General features: G+C 46.4%; 1 protein-coding gene across 1 annotated transcript; it reads right to left on the reverse strand.

Moving 5' to 3' along the window:
• Window positions 1–7,247: 7,247 nt before the first annotated feature.
• LOC120044654 (leucine-rich repeat-containing protein 4B-like) lies at window positions 7,248–11,115 on the reverse strand. The gene is made up of 2 exons (XM_038989328.1): window positions 10,870–11,115; window positions 7,248–9,203 (listed from the first exon to the last, which is right to left on the reverse strand). The coding sequence occupies exons 1-2, from the start codon at window positions 11,113–11,115 to the stop codon at window positions 7,248–7,250; spliced, it is 2,202 nt and encodes a 733-aa protein (XP_038845256.1).
• Window positions 11,116–20,255: the final 9,140 nt, after the last annotated feature.

Consider the following 20,255-nt stretch of genomic DNA (forward strand, 5'->3'; position numbering starts at 1 on the left):
TGTGAATATGATGGTGAGCCAAGGTGCCCATAAACTGTAAATCTGTGTGCTGTGTTGCTGTGGAGAAGAGGAGAGCAGAGTAGCAGAGGGGAGTGAATGTGTGTTGCTGTTGGGAGACTTGACTGCGAGCTTGTCCTCTGAGAGGAGAGGAGCTGCTGGCTCAGCACATCCTTTAATAGTCGCCGATGGTTCAGGACATTCCGATATGAATCCAACAACTCCACAACACATCCCCGAATAACAGGGAAGGTTCCCGAGCATTGCAGGGGACGTCAGAGTGTTCTAGAACATCTGTCATAAGCGGTTCCAATTCTCAAGTCTGGAACACTTTGGATTAGAGGAATCAATTTCTCTAATCTAGAACTTCCAAAAACAAGGATCTTAATGTTCTAGAACATTCAGAAGGAAGTGTTCCATAATGTTCCTTCTCAGAATAGGGTGTTCAAAGACATGAAGAACAGTGTCCCAGCTGAATACCACAGCTACGGTGTGCTCAGGAAGGCCTAGCCTGATGACCAGATCCATTATGCTGGACTCCACAATTAGAGGCTTTTCAGCATGTCCCATTAGAGTGTTGGAGTAACAGTGATGGCTGCTCCCTGTTAAAGGATAATTTTGCTTTTTTGCAACCAAATCTCTATTTTTGATGTAAATGGCATGTTATAGAAGGGTCCAGTTTGCGGAAACGGATGAGCTCTCAAAATTGTGATGCAGGTCTTTAGATGTTATATACTGAGAGCTTTGCCGTTCCTAAAAGAACGTATCTGGGTGTTTTTGTTCATGTTTTTCCAGAGCCCCCTTACGGGGATGAGGAAGTGAATCACTGGTTGGGGTAAGTTTCTCAAAAACAAGTGAAATCTAAATAATAGTAGATTTGGTTGTTAAAAATAAAACTTCCCCTCATATGAACCTCTCCGCCTGAGGTTGCCTGACCTCTAGCACAGAACAGTCATCGACAGAAGATGAAGTCATCCACAATGAGACACCGCTAATCTCCCCCGCGTCACAGCACGCTAACACTCACGTCAGCCGCCCAAGTCAACCAAAACGGACATCTTGTGACAGAGGACATGGTTGCCAAGGAAACAATGAAATAAGCCATATGTTAAATGTCTCTCTGTTCTCAAATTAAAGACACCTTCACAGAACACAAAGCCCCAGCCTCTGAACCGCAGCCCTGCTGGGATCTGGCGAGAGGTTTGTGTTAAGCCCACCGCACAAAGACACACATCATTAAGAAAGCCCATTTCAATCAATCATTCACAATCATTCAGTCAGTCAATGTCAGTCAGTCAGTCAATCCGCAAATGTGTGTGCACTCATGCCTATATGTGCTTGTGCGTGTGTATGTGTGCACACGTACGTATGTGTGTAGGCAACAGGGAGGCCTGTTTGATAAGTGGCTGCAGGCTCTTGTACAAATCACACGGATGGCGCAGACTGACGTCCATGAGCATCTGATCTCAACCTCCACAAAACCTCACAGGGAGAATATGGACAGGAAATACTCTGAGCCAGCACCACACGCACAACCAGAATAACCAAGAGAGCATCTAAACACCAGCCTCGTAGAAGTAGACTTCCTTAAAACCCATCTAAAGACCGACTGGCGTCATAGTAATAAAATCCCCCACTGACTACTAGTCTGACAATGACGTAAAGTTAAACTAGGAGACTAGAGACTACAGACACACAGATCTGCATCTGAACGTTCCACCGTCTGTCGCCATCATCATCATGATGTGTGACAATAGAAGCTGCAAGGTTTCTCTGGGTCTGTATTCATAGGCCATCTGATGGCCATTAAAAAATATGATAGCAATAATAATGCTTATAAATTACAGCGGTTTGACACTTCTGGCCTTGACAACTCGGAGGAGCATTTGCATTTGGCGCTGGAGCGTATGCATCATTGACACTATGAGTATCAATAATGTAGCGGCTCCACTGTCGTTTCACAACTATTTTTAAATGGTTGGGTGACAGAATAAAATTAAACTCTACGCGGGAAGATAACAACTTACTAATTCTATGGCTTACATCTGTTCACCACCCACATATGGGACCAGCGCCAATGGTGGACCTGGCTGGTTCCCTAAAGGTGTTGTCTCACCTAAACAAGGCTATGCTCACCTCAAGCTCAAATAAGGCCCCTGAAACATGACTATCTAAAAACACAAAGATCACCTCCCAACTCTTTAGCTCTTTGTGTCGCACTGCTTTGCTTTATCTTGGCCAGGTCGCAGTTGTAAATGAGAACTTGTTCTCAACTGGCCTACCTGGTTAAATAAAGGTGACATAAAAAAAAGCTGCTCTGATCAGAACACAGCAGGTTCTACCAATTAAGATAATTAAAATCACATCCTAAATATATAAAAAGCCTGATTAATATTGTCTCATTAGACCAGGACCTGAGCTAGAACAGCCAAACATGTCAAGATAACCGAGGCCATCGGCCCCTGTCCAATTAGGAAACACTATAGCCTTGATTGGCTGGTTTAACAGTGAGGATAACTAGGGCAGTGTGACACGCAACTTGGCCACAAGCTCGTAACTTCAGATTGACTACGAGTTGAGAGAGGCAGAGGCCAGTGGAATGCTAAAGAGACTGGCCGTGATAGAGCAGACCTTTGATCTCTTGGGCTTATCCCAATAGGCAGAGGGGAGAGGGGGGGGAAACCCTGCTTAACTAGAAATCCCATTTTTACTTAAAGTGTCAGTGAGAGGATCATAGAACAGCCTGGAGCAGAGGGAAACAGACAGAGAACTGCTTTAAACTGGGGATTTAAAATGGAGGTCTGACTGGCCCCCTCCCTCCTTCTCTCTCTCTCTCTCTCTCTGCATACTCTTTACACAACCCACACATTACATACACTCACCTAGCAGGCGCATGCATGCACACACACACTGATATAGCTGCATTCTAAATAATGGAAACAATATCAAGTTGCCATAGTAATCAAAAATACTACTGTAGGTACCGTAACTGAACGAACACACACACACACACACACACACACACACACACACACACACACACACACACACACACACACACACACACACACACACACACACACACACACACACACACACACACACACACACACACACACACACACACACACACACACGGCTTATTCCCTGAATGGTTGAGCGAGCGGGTCTCTTCCTGCACAGTAAACACAGCGTTTCCATTAGTGTTAAGTGTGTGTTCAGTGCTGTGTGACTCAGTCACTGCAGTGATGTTACTGGGACTGTGGGGCACTGGCAAAACTTGTTCTGCCACTAAGCCTTTCTAGCTCTTCTCTGTAACACTTCATAAGAGCTTCATAAGGCTTCATAATGCTTTCTGATGTGACAAGACAGGCAGGGAGTCACATCCAGAGTACTGGGGGAATAATTGTTGTCAGAACCACTGAACACACACACACACACACACACACACACACACACACACACACACACACACACACACACACACACACACACACACACACACACACACACACACACACACACACACACATGAATATGTAAATAACTAGTGAGGGGATTAAAGATCCCTGGTGTTGGGAAAATACATATGTTAATAACTGGTGCATGGGATATGAGTGTTAATCACAAGTGCAAGGTACATGAATACGTTCAGCACTGGTGTAGGAATATGCAACTGACATGTAGAAGTGATATAGACGATGTAAATCATCATAAGTAAATCAAAAGTGTGTGTAGATGATATAGATACAGGATGTAAGTCACTGGAATATGTTCATTATTTCCATGAGCAACATGAATGTGTAAATCACTTGCGTAAGTGCCGTGCAAAAATAGAAATATCTATTGTGAGGACCATGGATATGTTAATAGCCTTCTATACTGCCTGTTCCCTCATATTTGCATCAGAAACCAAAATCAAGATGCTATGATGAGGACTGTCGCAGCTGCAACAGTTGCCAGGGAAACCTGGTGGCAGGAACCTGTAGGGACATTGTGTTAGGATATGGGCACACTGTGAAAGATGATTTGCTACTGTTGGAAGAACACTGGCCGGCTTGTAGAGAGATATGTTGTCTTAAAGGAACATGATTGACAGGGGGCATCGGGCACCATATGAGGTGCACGCTGTGACGCTGTTTGGCGCATTATTCTGAGGGTAGGTAGTCATGGAAACAGGGTGTTGACTTAGCGAAATCACACTCGGAGCACTGATAGCTATGACATTCTGAAAATCACAGAGTGAGAGAGAGCGTGAGCAAGCTTGTAAATCAAAGCAGGAACTATCCTGTCCTCCTTGTGCAGGAAAAGACCCCTCGCCGGCCATTTCACATTCTGTGTGTCTCATCTCAAGCACAGCTGTATTAGCCAAAGGGATACACACCAAAAGTGATATTTCAATTAAATGGAAAAAAACACAAAAAAACTAATGCCACCAAGTTTCACAGAGTTCAACCGCCATTTTGTGTGCCAGGTATTTTAATTTCTCAATGTGACTTCTGCTGACAGAACATCTTTCAGAATTATAACCAGTGTAATTAGCGAATTATAATAACAATAACAATATTACAATTGAGATAACACTTGATTTAAAAAAAGATAAAAAGGAAATAATCAAACTAGATAAAAACAAAATGAAAAAACACTTATAATAGCTTTTTTAAAAGAGATCTATACGTTTCTATATTTTTTATTTATTTGTCCTTTTCCTTAAAAATAAAATTCAACCATCACCATATGATTCATCTAGGCTTTCTGTCTCTTTCATTGAATAGGTTTCTCTTACCTTTCAAACGCTTCAAAATGCTGTCCTCCTTTAGCTCCCTGCTGCCATGAATTCCATTCACACATGAGAATACTGAGTTCTGATATAATCCTCTGCAAACGAGCAGTCTTCGTCAAAGGTTCATGTCCTGTCTTTTACACAACAGAATAAAATGAGAGGTCCTGATCGGCTGAGACTGGTGTTGTTGTACAAAACAGAGGAGTTTCTGAGGAGGCATGGGCTGTGAGGATACCACCTGTTTCTGCAGGTTGGTGTTTGGTGGAACACAGTCCATCCCCTGTTGTTGGAGTAAATATGGTGGTTGAAGGGATCGTCATCGTTCCATGTGTAATCAAATCATTCCCCACTGGATCAATTATAAACATCCCTTTCATAAGGATGTACTAGGCTGCTCTGCCACCTATACACTGACTGTACAAAACATTAGGAACACCTGCTCTTTCCATGATAGACTGACCAGGTGAAGACTATGATCCCTTATTGATATCACCTGTTAAATCCACTTCAATCAGTGTAGATGAAGGGGAGGAGACAGGTTAAAGACAGTTTTTTAAGCCTCGAGACAATTGAGACATGGATTGTGTATGTGTGCCATTCAGAGGGTGAATTTGAACGTGGTATGGTAGTAGGTGCCAGGCGCACCGGTTTGAGTGTGTCAATAGCTGCAACACTGCCGGGTTCTTCAAGCTCAACAGTTTCCCGTGTGTTTCAAGAATGGTCCACCACCCAAAGAACATCCAGCCAACTTGACAACTGTGGGATGCATTGGAGTCAACATGGCCCAGCATCCCTGTGGAACGCTTTTAACACCTTGTAGTCCATTCCCCGACCAATTGAGGCTGTTCTGAGGGCAAAATGGGGTTCAACTCAAAATTAGGAAGGTGTTCCTAATGTGTTGTACACTCAGTGTATGATAATAATAACAATAATAATAATAATAGTAATAATGATGATAATTATAATAATCATTTGTTCTCAATATCATGATATATTGCATACAGATATACTGAATGCATGAAGTTGAAACGGATCACATTGCAATTTTAGATATTACCACTTGAATCAAGAGCATGCTAAACCTATATCTGCTTTTAAGAGCTATCTACAGTATACGGTTGATAAGCATTTACTGAATTATTATAATTATCACCATTATCATCATTACAATATCCATATTGTTTGTATCTAAGGGTGAAGTTTTGTAATCATATGTTCTCATTAAATGGAGAGTAAAGATCCCCCTTCTCCAACGACCCTGTTTATGTAAATGTGGCATGAGAGAGAACGCTTTGTGATGCCACAAAACTTGAAGCCAAAATAAATTCAATCAAACACTGTGCCAGTTTCCAATTTGAGCTCTTGCTCATCCACAGCCTCCACTACAGTATGTCCCTTTCCAGCACAGAATGTCGGCCATCTTGTTTCTAGCCAAACAAAGTTTTCATAGTGATGACCGCTATGACAGCAGTTCATATACTCTTCAGAAGCTGTGGCTATTTAGTCAGAAACTTGGTAAAGATTCTTCATAATTTATTTCTTTGAATGAAAATATATTTATATATAATATGTACTTTCACAGTTTATTTGTATCTTTCGTAGTCCTTTTTGCTATTACGTTATTTGTTTTACGACGATTCACTCCATATACCTTCCTCTCCTTTAAAGAGAGTATAGCCAGTCAGGTGTGAAAGAGGGGAGAAAGTGAGATTGAGCCCACTAAGTAAAACACAACCGGTGTTGATGTTGTTTCCTCTTCCTACACATTGCTTGTTGTCCGACACTAAACTGTGTTCTGCTCAATGGTTTACTTTCTGTGCTGTTCCACAGAGTGCGTCTGGGCAGCCCTGTACTGCTCTGACACAGTCCCAAACACTTATCCGCCTACTTCAACAGAGTGACTCAGATCTTATCTCTATATATACATGGTGATTTGGATTGTATCTGATAATATACGAGGTGATCTGTATTTAGTTATAACCGTGGTGATTCTTATTGTGTCTGAGTATTGAACCTGGTCACCTGATTCAGTCTGGGAATGCTGCTGATGGATATATAGATTGCGAGGGCTTTTACTTTGGCACAGATATGCGCAAGTTGGGCACATAGTTGTCAATCTCATAATGCACTGTGTATGTGTTAGCTGATAGAATGTTCCTGTCCTTGTGTCGGGCTGTGTGTGTCTGTGTGTGTCTTGGAGTGTCTCAGAAGATGTTAATGCTTGGACGGGTGTTGAGCAGACACAGTAGAGGTGTGAGAACAATCTCTCCTCTCTCTCTCTCTCTCTCGCTCTCTATGCACTAACCATACAAAGCAGTGTCTATGTAATATTTCATATTCTGCCTGCCTACACTTTCTATCGAAATATGGCCATGGGGATAGTACAATCAGACTCCTCTCTCTCCCTCCATCTCCCTGTTTTCTGTCTCTTCATCTCTCTCTTTTTCCATCTGTCTCTCTCTTTCTCTCAGATCTGAGTCTCTTGCACATTCTCCTTGGAGCCACTCTTGAAGAGCAGAGGCTCGATCTGAGGGTTCTGCCCTTTCCCCATGAGCCCCTTCAGAGAGCTGTGGATGCCCAGCTGGGGCAGGGGCACAGGGGAGGGCAGCGAGCCACCCGTGGGGGTGCCACCGCTGGTGGAGGTGTGCCCCTGTGCGCAGGAGTTGGGGGTGCTCTGGGTCTGGGAACAGGGGGAGAGGGAGGGGTTGTTGTTGTTGTTGAGGCCCATGCCCAGGCCCATCATGTTGTTGTTGAAGTGGTGGGCCTTGTAGTAGTGGTTGAGGTGCTCCTGTCTGGCCAGGTTGGGCAGGTTGACCATCTCCGGGTGATGCATCCTCAGGCTCTGCCCTCCTCCTACTCCTCCCCCTCCGCCTCCATCCCGAGAGACGGTGCCGCCCCCTGAGATACCGCTCCCGCGTCCACCGGCACCGGCGCCAATCTCGTCCTCCACGTTGATGATCTCGATGGCGCGGGCGGGGCCGTGGTGCTTGTGCAGCTGGTGCTGCTTCCTCAGCTTGTAGAAGACCACCAGCATCACGGCTGCCATGAAGGTAATGGCCACGAAGCAGCCAATGATGATCTTGGTGGTCTTCATCACGTCATCAAGGCCAGAATAGCCCGTCTCGGCAGTGATGGGCACAGTAAAGGTGGGTCGGGTGGCCCGGGACGAGGACAAGGACCAGGCTGACAGGGAGGAGGCGGTGGTAGGGAGCCCCCCCCTCCACTGGTGGCCAGACGGGGTAATGACGTATGACTCGTTGTGGCTGTTCATGACGCCCGCGTAGACTGTCGGGCCCTCGTTGGGCTCCACCGTCTCCACGGTGACAGTAGTGAAGTAGCTGACGCCAACGTCGGCGGCAGTGACATTAAGCACGGCGGTTGCCGTGGTGTTGCCAGCCGAGTTGGTCACCATGCAGGTGTACTGACCCGTGTCCCTCAGTGTGACGTTGGTAAAGTTGAGCGTACCGTCGTGCAGCACGGAGATCCGGACCCGGTAGGAGCCGTGGGTCATCAGGGTGCCGTTGGGCGTGAGCCAGTTGACCGAGGTCATGGTGGTGCCCGTGCGACACTTCAGCTCTGCAGCCATGCCCTCGGTAACGTTGAGGTCGGTGGGCGGCTCCACGATGACGGGAGCGTAGCAGGTGAAGTGGCTCTGGTCCAGCTCCCCGATGTACCTGCCCTTCAGGCCGGGGGGAGCGTGGCAGCGGGCGCAGCACGTAGTGTTACTGGGCACCGTCTCCTTCAGCCACCAGCTGAGCCACAGCACGTCACAGTTGCACACCCAGGGGTTGTGGTTGAGGTGCACCCGCTCCAGCTGGTGCAGCGGGGTGAAGAGGTCATGGGGCAGCGAGTGCAGGGAGTTGTGGGAAAGGTTGAGCTCCTCCAGGTTCTTCAGGTCGTCGAAGGCATTGCGCTCGATGACCTTCACTTGCGAGTGCATGAGCCACAGCTTACGGAGCGACACCAGGCCCTGGAAGGAGCCAGGCCGGATGATCTCCAGACGGTTCCCAGACAGCTCCAGCTCCTCCAGACGCACCAGGGCCGTCAGGTTGGGGATGTCCTTCAGACCACACATGCCCAGGTTCAGGTAGCGCAGGTTGACCAGGCCCACGAAGGCGGCGTCTGAGATGTAGTCCAGCTTCTTGAGCTCTCCCAGGTCCAGCCGGCGCAGCGAAGGCACGCGGTGGAAGGCGTAGCCCGGCAGCGTCTCGATGGGGTTGTTCCGTAACCACAGCTCCCGCAGCTTGCTGAGGTACTCGAAGGCCTGTGAGGGGACCAGGGTGAGGCGGTTGTCGAACAGCTCCAGCGTATTGAGGTTGGGCAGGCCATTGAATGCTCCCACCTCAATCTGACTGATTTTGTTCTTAGACAGCTGCAGGATCTCAAGGTGCCTCAAGTGCTTGAAGGTGTCTGACTTGATAACCTGGTGGGGAGAGAGGGAGAATGTTAATATCTCACAACATGAAGAGTGACTAGACTGTGTAAACAGGGTGCAGCTCCAGTGGCTGTGACAGCTGGGTAGAGTGTGAAAGCAATAGCACGGGTGTGAATGCAGGGACACTATCGGAACATTACCATAATGTTTTACAGACATGAACATCAACTCAAATCTTACAGCGAGAGAAAACAAAAACGTCAAATCACTGATATGAGCCAAATTAAAATTTACAACGCTACAAAAAAATTATGAACAGAGAGGCTGAAATTATTAATTGTGGTATATCCGTTTTGGTAAATGAACAGACAACAGACATGGTTGTTTTTCTCAGAGAGAAGATGTTTGCTGGTGCACTTGGACTGGGTGGGCCCCTGGACACCCCACACCAGTATCTGGGCTGTCCAAACGGAGCTCATTTGGCCAGGCATCAGACACACAGCTAGTGAGCAGGACTAAAATCCCTTTAAATCTATTTTTATTTTATTTATTTTTTATTTAACCTTTATTTAACTAGGCAAGTCATCTATGGCTGTGTGAGATATGTGTGGGCAATGCTCTCAGTGAGGGAGGCAGTGAGAAGCTCCTGGAGCCAGGCCACTGCATCCTCCTTATGTGGAGCAGGAGGGGGGAGGGTGATAGGGAGGGTGGGGGTGTTTAAGAGGGGAGTGGGAGCTGTCAAAGCTTTACTCTCAGGGTACTTGCTGGGGAGAAGAGAAAAAAATAAGCCAGAGAATCTAGGATGCCTCCAGGTGTTTCAATATTTTTAGATTTTTAATCATTTCAAGTGGGGCTTCGGGATACAACAAATCCAATCAGAATCCGTTGGCTAAGAGGGAAGTGTAATGAATAGTGTTATTATTTCTTATTTTATATTTTAACAAGCTGCAACTCTTTAACTCGTAAGACCAAATCATGAGGGTTGATGTTCCCTTTTCCTTCTGTAGTATACAGTTCAATCATCTGCCTTTCTGACTGAGATAGAATGGCTGTTTGCCCACTTCCTCTCTCTGCAGTCACTTTACTGATTTGCCACAAACTTTGCCAAAACTAAATGAGCATTAGCCTAAAACACTCTGTATCCAAATTAACAAATGGACTAAGCGTATTCAGCAACCTCGTGTCTGTGAAGTTGTCTAGACATTTCTAGAGTGCAGCACATATCTGAGCGCAAAGTTCCTAAATACATAAACTGAAATCAGCGGGAATATGTATTCTATGACACGGCTGACATGCTGAGGAAGTTCACATTGGGAAGCTGGGGTTAAAGGGAGTGTCCCAGTGCAGCTGTAAAACCACAACAACTAGCTTGGGGTTCTGACATACAATCTGCTAACACATGTTCCTGTTTCTGTGCTGTTTGCTGTGTTACTGTTTGATTTCCATATTAACATGACCTCCATTTCAATTGCAAAACGGTTGGGGAACACTTGCAGAACATAGGCATTATTCCATGGTAATTATGAGTGAATGACAGGTAATTACATTGAAACAAGTATATAAAAACAGGCATTTACATAATGTTTACCAACATGCAGTACAAGCACACACACACACTCATGCATGGGCATGCACGCACACAAACACACAGACACACACAGTCAAACAAAAGAAATGAACATAGTGGATAATGCTCAGTACAGTCCATATTTACCTCTATTGAATTCTCTTGCAGGTTGAGGTATCGTGTGTTGACTGATATGCTCTCAGGCACCCCATCCAGACTCTGTCTCGTACAGATGACTCGACTGGCCTGATTGGAGCAGCTGCAATGGGTGGGGCAGGGGGAGGCGGCCCCTACAAATTCTGGCCCAGAGAGGAGAAGCCGCACTAGCAGGTGGACCAATAGGAGGAGGAGGGGGGAGGGGCAGGGAAGGCAGGTCACCGTGGTGATGCGCATGGCAACTGGGACATGACCCTGCCCTTTCTCCGAAGATGTTGATCCCAAGATGATGGATTCCTCAACCAGGTTGACTGCTTAGTTTCTCCAGTGGCAATTTGTTCCTTTTAATGTTTCATTTTTAAAGGTGTTTTATCTTCCGTCTATCTCTGTTTTTTCCAGGGGGGTTTAACAGAAATATGTGCATAAACAGATGTTACTCCTTTTTTTCTGTCGTCTAGGGATTTGAGTGGGGCCTTTGAGAAGAATCCACAAGTTACTGAGAGAGAGAGAGAGAGAGAGAGAGAGAGAGAGAGAGAGAGAGAGAGAGAGAGAGAGAGAGAGAAAGAGAGAGAAAGAGAGAGAGAGACAGAGAGAGAGAGAGAGACAGAGAGAGAGAGAGAGAGAGAGAGAGAGAGAGAACACAGATATTAGAAATAGTACAGTATATCATGCTCCTCCAATTGTTTAGAAACATTTACACTGAGCAGAACTGATGGAAAATAAAATATTCTTCTAGTTTTTCTGAAAGGACTGTGAATCCTGTGCATAACTTGATAAGCCTTAAAAGGTGTGTGTCATTGCTCATTAGTAAAGGTCAAGTCTTACAGCAAATCACTATAGTGACCAGCAGTGTCATCATACAATAGACATCTTTACAATATTGCAACTCTGGATCATACATTTCAGGTTACTGTCCGCCCTAGGAATGAAAAGTAATATTGTAATCCTAACACTCATGAATTGGTTCTACAGTATATGCACTCACGGTTCAAGACAAGCTCTCTGTCTCTCTGTCTCTCTGTCTCTCTGTCTCTCTGTCTCTCTGTCTCTCTGTCTCTCTGTCTCTCTGTCTCTCTCTCTCTCTCTCTCTCTCTCTCTCTCTCTCTCTCTCTCTCTCTCTCTCTCTCTCTCTCTCTCTCTCTCTCTCTCTCTCTCTCTCTCTCTCTCTCTCTCTCTCTCTCTCTCTCTCTCTCTGAAGCTCATTGGCTAGAACTCGAATTGCTAGGGGGCAGCACAGCTTTCAAACTAGGGATTTCGTGGCTAATTGAGGTAAGACAGTAATTTTGCTCATATATTATGCATATATGAACTACACATTGACACATCCAGCCCAAAGCGGGAGATTTAAAAAATACTTAGTAGTCGCCAAAGTTCCGGAGCATGTCTATCCCAGTGTTCAAACACTGAGTTGTGACTTCAACCCAAATCCTCTCTCTATTAGCATTGCATGGGTATTGGGTAGACAGTACTAATTCTATTTCCATACTGGCTCTGCATTACATGCTCTAGGGGCCACAGAATGGTGGTGAAGGGTGCAGTCTTCCTTAACACTGATAGATGGTTAACTCTACCCAGGCTCCTGGAGCCAGCGAAGGAGAATTGCTCTCCCTCTGCAGGTCATTTAGACCTGAATAACCTTAAATAAGGGCATACAGTCCACTATTATTAATGATGATGGCTGTAATGATGGGACTCTGACACGCAAATACATTTCACACGCTTGGCATTCACACTTGGCTCAGGGAAAAAAACAAGAGGAGAGATTGAGAGAGAGAGAAAGGGAGAGAGAGGGATTATTAATCTGATAGATGACTGTACAGCTGAAGGGAGAGAAGGGAATTATCAACACTACAGTAATAGATGAAACTGAACAGTTGCAGAGAGGCAATGGGAGAGCGAAGTGAAAGAGCGAAAGAGAGAGAAGAGAAAGAGGGAGAGAGAGAAAGAACAAGAGATTGGGGAGAGAGGGAGAGAGAGATAGTGAAACAGAGAGAGAGATGAGAGAGAGGGGTAGAGAAAGAACAAGAGATTGGGGAGAGAGGGAGAGAGAGATAGTGAAACAGAGAGAGAGATGAGAGAGAGATAGTGAAACAGAGAGAGAGATGAGAGAGAGAGTGAGCAAGAGATTGGGGATAGAGGGATTAAGAGAGGGAGATAAAGATAGAGTAGAGGGAGTGTGAGGGATGCTAAAGGGACAGAAGCAGGAGAGGGGGGGGGGGTAGAGAAAGAACAAGATATTGGGGATAGAGGGAGATAAAGATAGATGGATGGAGTAGAGGGAGTGAGAGGGATGCAGACAGACAGAGAGACAGACAGACAGACAGACAGACAGACAGACAGACAGACAGACAGACAGACAGACAGACAGACAGACAGACAGACAGACAGACAGACAGACAGACAGACAGACAGACAGAGACAGACAGAGACAGACAGAGACAGACAGACACAGACAGACACAGACAGACACAGACAGACAGACAGACAGACAGACAGACAGACACAGACAGACACAGACAGACAGATGGAGGGAGGGGAACAACAACACAGAGATGCATATAAAACAGAGAGAGCAATGGAGAGATGGAGGGGAAAGACAATAATTTTAAAAAGATGGAGATGGGTGAACAGAAGAGATTTCTCTCACTGAACGGTAGATGAGTAGGGAAAGAGAGAAGGAGAAAGAGAGAGGGAGCAAAAGAGGGGTGAGATTGATCCATAATTTGTACGCAGAGTGCAATGACATTAAAACACAAACAAGGACACCGTGATAAATCATATTTCCAGCACCATCTCTGTGTGATAGAAGTGAACAGGACACAGGTCCGGTCCTGACCTGCTGCTGCTGGGACCGTCACAGCTCTAGACCAGAACCAGTTGGATACTGGGACCGTCACAGATCTAGACCAGAACCAGGTACTGGGTACTGAGACCGTCACTCACAGCTCTAGACCAGAACCAGTAGGGTACTGGGACAGTCACTCACAGCTCTAGACCAGAACCAGTAGGGTACTGGGACAGTCACAGCTCTAGACCAGAACCAGTAGGCTCTAGACCAGAACCAGTAGGATACTGGGACAGTCACAGATCTAGACCAGAACCAGGTACTGGGTACTGGGACCGTCACTCACAGCTCTAGACCAGAACCAGTAGGGTACTGGGACCGTCACAGATCTAGACCAGAACCAGGTACTGGGTACTGGGACCGTCACTCACAGCTCTAGACCAGAACCAGTAGGGTCCTGGGACCGTCACAGATCTAGACCAGAACCAGGTACTGGGTACTGGGACCGTCACTCACAGCTCTAGACCAGAACCAGTAGGGTACTGGGACCGTCACAGATCTAGACCAGAACCAGTAGGATACTGGGACAGTCACAGCTCTAGCCCAGAACCAGTAGGATACTGGGACAGTCACAGCTCTAGACCAGAACCAGTAGGATACTGGGACAGTCACAGCACTAGACCAGAACCAGTAGGATACTAGGACCATCACAGCTCTAGACCAGAACCAGTAGGATACTGGGACAGGCACAGCTCTAAACCAGAACCAGTTGGATACTGGGACAGTCACAGCTCTAGACCAGAACCAGGTACTGGGTACTGGGACAGTCACTCACAACTCTAGACCAGAACCAGTAGGATACTGGGACCATCACAGATTTAGACCAGAACCAGTAGGGTACTGGGACAGTCACAGCTCTAGACCAGAACCAGTTGGATACTGGGACAGTCACAGCTCTAGACCAGAACCAGGTACTGGGTACTGGGACAGTCACTCACAACTCTAGACCAGAACCAGTAGGATACTGGGACCATCACATATTTAGACCAGAACCAGTAGGGTACTGGGACAGTCACAGCTCTAGACCAGAACCAGTAGGATACTGGGACAGTCACAGCTCTAGACCAGAACCAGGTACTGGGTACTGGGACCGTCACTCACAGCTCTAGACCAGAACCAGTAGGACACTGGGACAGTCACAGCTCTAGACCAGAACCAGTAGGCTCTAGACCAGAACCAGTAGGATACTGGGACAGTCACAGCTCTAGACCAGAACCAGTAGGCTCTAGACCAGAACCAGTAGGATACTGGGACAGTCACAGCTCTAGACCAGAACCAGTAGGATACTGGGACAGTCACAGTTCTTGACCAGAACCAGTAGTCACTATGGACATAACACTGGACCCTTATACGGCAAGCTTCTCACAATGTTAAATACAGATAAAACGACACTCCTTGTCATGACAAAAACATTTTTGGCATGACAAGGAATGGCAAGGAGTGGGATGTTAGCGCAAACAGACTGATATACCCAGGCTACATCAGATTTGGTACCTCCCTGCGTTTGAGTGAAACTTTGAGGCAAATCTCTTAGAAGCATACCTCCACATCATATGCTGTGACATCATCATATACCGCATTCTACTTTCTACTTCCGGCGCCGACAGAGATGGCCGCCTCGCTTCGCGTTCCTAGGAAACTATGCAGTATTTTGTTTTTTATGTGTTATTTCTTACATTGGTACCCCAGGTAATCTTTGGTTTCATTACATACAGTCGGGAGGAACTACTGAATATAAGAGCAACGTCAACTCACCATCATTACAACCAGGAATATGACTCTCCCGAAGCGGATCCTGTGTTTTGCCTTCCACCCAGTACAATGGATCTGATCCCAGCCGGCGACCCTAAACAACGACGCCGTAAAAGGGGCAAACGAAGCGGTCTTCTGGTCAGGCTTCGGAGACGGGCACATCGCGCTCCACTCCCTAGCATACTACTCGCCAATGTCCAGTCTCTTGACAACAAGGTTGATGAAATCCGAGCAAGGGTAACATTCCAGAGAGACATCAGAGACTGTAACGTTCTTTGCTTCACGGAAACATGGCTCACTCGAGAGACGCTAGCAGCCAGCTGGTTTCTTCACGCATCGCACCGACAGAAACAAACATCTTTCTGGTAAGAAGAGGGGCGGGGGTGTATGCCTTATGATTAACGAGACATGGTGTGATCATAACATCATACAGGAACTCAAGTCATTCTGTTCACCTGATTTAGAATTCCTCACAATCAAATGTCGACCGCATTATCTACCAAGGGAATTCTCTTCGATTATAATCACAGCCGTATATATTCCCCCCCCAAGCTGACACATCGATGGCCCTGAACGAACTTTATCTGACTCTATGTAAACTGGAAACCACACACCCTGAGGCTGCATTCATCGTAGCTGGGGATTTTAACAAGGCTAATCTGAAAACAAAACTCCCTAAATTCTATCAGCATATCGATTGTGCTACCAGGGCTGGTAAAACCTTGGATCATTGTTATAATAACTTCCGCGACGCATATAAGGCCCTCCCCCGCCCTCCTTTCGGAAAAGCTGACCACGACTCCATTTTGTTGCTTCCAGCCTACAAACAGAAACTAAAACAGCAAGCTCCCGCGCTCAGGTCTGTTCAACGCTGGTCCGACCAATCTGATTTCACGCTTCAAGACTGCTTCGATCACGTGGATTGGGATATGTTCCGCATTGCGTCCAACAACAACATTGACGAATATGCTGATTCGGTGAGCGAGTTCATTAGAAAGTGCATTGACGATGTCGTACCCACAGCAACGATTAAAACATTCCCAAACCAGAAACCGTGGATTGATGGCAGCATTCGCATGAAACTGAAAGCGCGAACCACTGCTTTTAACCAGGGCAAGGTGACCGGAAACATGACCGAATACAAACAGTGTAGCTATTCCCTCCGCAAGGCAATCAAACAAGCTAAGTGCCAGTATAGAGACAAAGTAGAGTCGCAATTCAACAGCTCAGACACAAGAGGTATGTGGCAGGGTCTACAGTCAATCACAGATTACAAAAAGAAAACCAGCCCCGTCGCAGACCAGGATGTCTTGCTCCCAGACAGACTAAATAACTTTTTTGCTCGCTTTGAGGAAAATACAGTGCCACTGACACGGCCCGCTACCAAAACCTGCGGGCTCTCCTTCACTGCAGCCGAGGTGAGTAAAACATTTAAACGTGTTAAACCTCGCAAGGCTGCAGGCCCAGACGGCATTCCCAGCCGCGTCCTCAGAGCATGTGCAGACCAGCTGGCTGGTGTGTTTAAGGACATATTCAATCAATCCTTATCCCAGTCTGCTGTTCCCACATGCTTCAAGAGGGCCACCATTGTTCCTGTTCCCAAGAAAGCTAAGGTAACTGAGCTAAACGACTACCGCCCCGTAGCACTCACTTCCGTCATCATGAAGTGCTTTGAGAGACTAGTCAAGGACCATATCACCTCCACCCTACCTGACACCCTAGACCCACTCCAATTTGCTTACCGACGCAATAGGTCCACAGACGACGCAATCGCAACCACACTGCCCTAACCCATCTGGACAAGAGGAATACCTATGTGAGAATGCTGTTCATCGACTACAGCTCAGCATTTAACACCATAGTACCCTCCAAACTCGTCATCAAGCTCGAGACCCTGGGTCTCGACCCCGCCCTGTGCAACTGGGTCCTGGACTTCCTGACGGGCCGCCCCCAGGTGGTGAGGGTAGGTAACAACATCTCCACCCCGCTGATTCTCAACACTGGGGCCCCACAAGGGTGCGTTCTGAGCCCTCTCCTGTACTCCCTGTTCACCCACGACTGCGTGGCCATGCACGCCTCCAACTCAATCATCAAGTTTGCGGACGACACTACAGTGGTAGGCTTGATTACCAACAACGATGAGACGGCCTACAGGGAGGAGGTGAGGGCCCTCGGAGTGTGGTGTCAGGAAAATAACCTCACACTCAACGTCAACAAAACAAAGGAGATGATTGTGGACTTCAGGAAACAGCAGAGGGAGCACCCCCCTATCCACATCGACGGGACAGTAGTGGAGAAGGTGGAAAGTTTTAAGTTCCTCGGTGTACACATCACGGACAAACTGAATTGGTCCACCCACACAGACAGCGTTGTGAAGAAGGCGCAGCAGCGCCTCTTCAACCTCAGGAGGCTGAAGAAATTCGGTTTGTCACCAAAAGCACTCACAAACTTCTACAGATGCACAATCGAGAGCATCCTGTCGGGCTGTATCACCGCCTGGTACGGCAACTGCTCCGCCCACAACCGTAAGGCTCTCCAGAGGGTAGTGAGGTCTGCACAACGCATCACCGGGGGCAAACTACCTGCCCTCCAGGACACCTACACCACCCGATGTCACAGGAAGGCCATAAAGATCATCAAGGACAACAACCACCCGAGCCACTGCCTGTTCACCCCGCTATCATCCAGAAGGCGAGGTCAGTACAGGTGCATCAAAGCAGGGACCGAGAGACTGAAAAACAGCTTCTATCTCAAGGCCATCAGACTGTTAAACAGCCACCACTAACATTTAGTGGCCGCTGCCAACATACTGACTCAACTCCAGCCACTTTAATAATGGGAATTGATGGAAATTATGTAAAAATGTACCACTAGCCACTTTAAACAATGCCACTTAATATAATGTTTACATACCCTACATTACTCATCTCATATGTATATGTATATACTGTACTCTATATCATCTACTGCATCTTGCCATCTTTATGTAATACATGTATCACTAGCCACTTTAAACTATGCCACTTTATGTTTATATACCCTACATTACTCATCTCATATGTATATACTGTACTCTATATCATCTACTGCATCTTGCCATCTTTATGTAATACATGTATCACTAGCCACTTTAAACTATGCCACTTTATGTTTATATACCCTACATTACTCATCTCATATGTATAGACTGTACTCTATACCCCCTACTGCATCTTGCCTATGCCGTTCTGTACCATCACTCATTCATATATCTTTATGTACATATTCTTTATCCCTTTACACTTGTGTGTATAAGGTAGTAGTTGTGGAATTGTTAGGTTAGATTACTTGTTGGTTATTACTGCATTGTCGGAACTAGAAGCACAAGCATTTCGCTACGCTCGCATTAACATCTGCTAATCATGTGTATGTGACAAATAAAATTTGATTTGATTTGATTTACATTATCCCCATGACAGTTTCATTTAAATATTGTCTTTCAGTGCCAATCTCACAGGGGGAAAGAATCATTTAAATCTGCATTTAATGTTCTGAAAAACAAATCCCCGGTGTTTCTCTTCTCCATCGTGGCTATTATGTGCATCCCAGCATATGCAACATAACAACAGACTGCAGGCATTAGCCTTGAAATGACAGCCACCTCTATGTTTATTTTAGCCACCATTAGGACTGATGTAAGTACGGCAGTTATTTTGGGGAGACGACAGCTGATCCAAATCAAAGGGAGCCAAGGGAGATGGGATGAGATGTGAGGCTGAGAGAGATGCAGGCTGAGATAGTTTGGTTGGTTAGTGGGGAGTGGAGTGGAGTCCATCGAGGAACTGGAAGTAGTTGGAGTTGGCGTCTGCTTCACTGTTGTCGAACCGCTGTCACCATCAACATTTTAGTGGCCTCTGCCTGTCTCCATCTCTCTCTAGGTCACTCTCTTTCTGCTCTCTCTCTCTCTCTCTCTCTCTCCCCATGTGTTGCTGCTGTGTCCAGTGGCTGTGGAAATACTGCATTGACCTCTCAGTTTGATGAACGATTAACCTGCTACACTGACACATATTAACCCTCTGATCTCGGCTCTCTGTCTGCCTCGCAGGAGACCACTGTCGCTTCAATCCTCCCCGTTTTCTCACTTTCTCTCAATTCAAATCTTAGCCAAGAGAGTAACCATGGTTACCTATTCACCACACTCTGCCCCTTTATCCCTCTTTCTCTTCAGCTGTATCCCACCCTTTCCACATGCCCCTCCCCTCTGCCACTCATTAAAAAGCAACATTTTTTGAAGGTATACACAGGCACACCCATAATCACATATTCAGAAAGAAAGATACTAACACTTAGACAGATAGCCAGTCAAACAGGTAGACAGACAGACAGACATACATACATCTCCAGTGGTGCTCTGCCATCCTAACAGTTTGGAACTGGGAGCCAGCCATCAATAATGAGTGTGCAGACACCACGATGTCAGCTCAGTAGACAGAGCCCAGGCACCCAGTAGACAGACAGAGCTCCTATCTACTCTACTATCTGTATGTAGAGAGGAGACCCCTGCCCTATCTGATCAGACTGACACCTAGGGCTCCGTTCAATCCGGATCACTGAAGCGTTACAGATTGCACCATAGAAATGTTAAGGTCATTTTGATTGAGCCGACACATGCAGCGTTTGCCATGAATGCAGTCTCCGTTAACGCGGGAACATTGCCTTTACATTTCAATCACGCTGTAACGCTGTCCGCGATACAGATTGAATAGAGTCCCTGGCCAGGGTTAGAACATAACACCCAAGA

This window comes from Salvelinus namaycush, chromosome 3, assembly GCF_016432855.1.
Source record: "Salvelinus namaycush isolate Seneca chromosome 3, SaNama_1.0, whole genome shotgun sequence".
Lineage (NCBI taxonomy): Eukaryota > Metazoa > Chordata > Actinopteri > Salmoniformes > Salmonidae > Salvelinus > Salvelinus namaycush.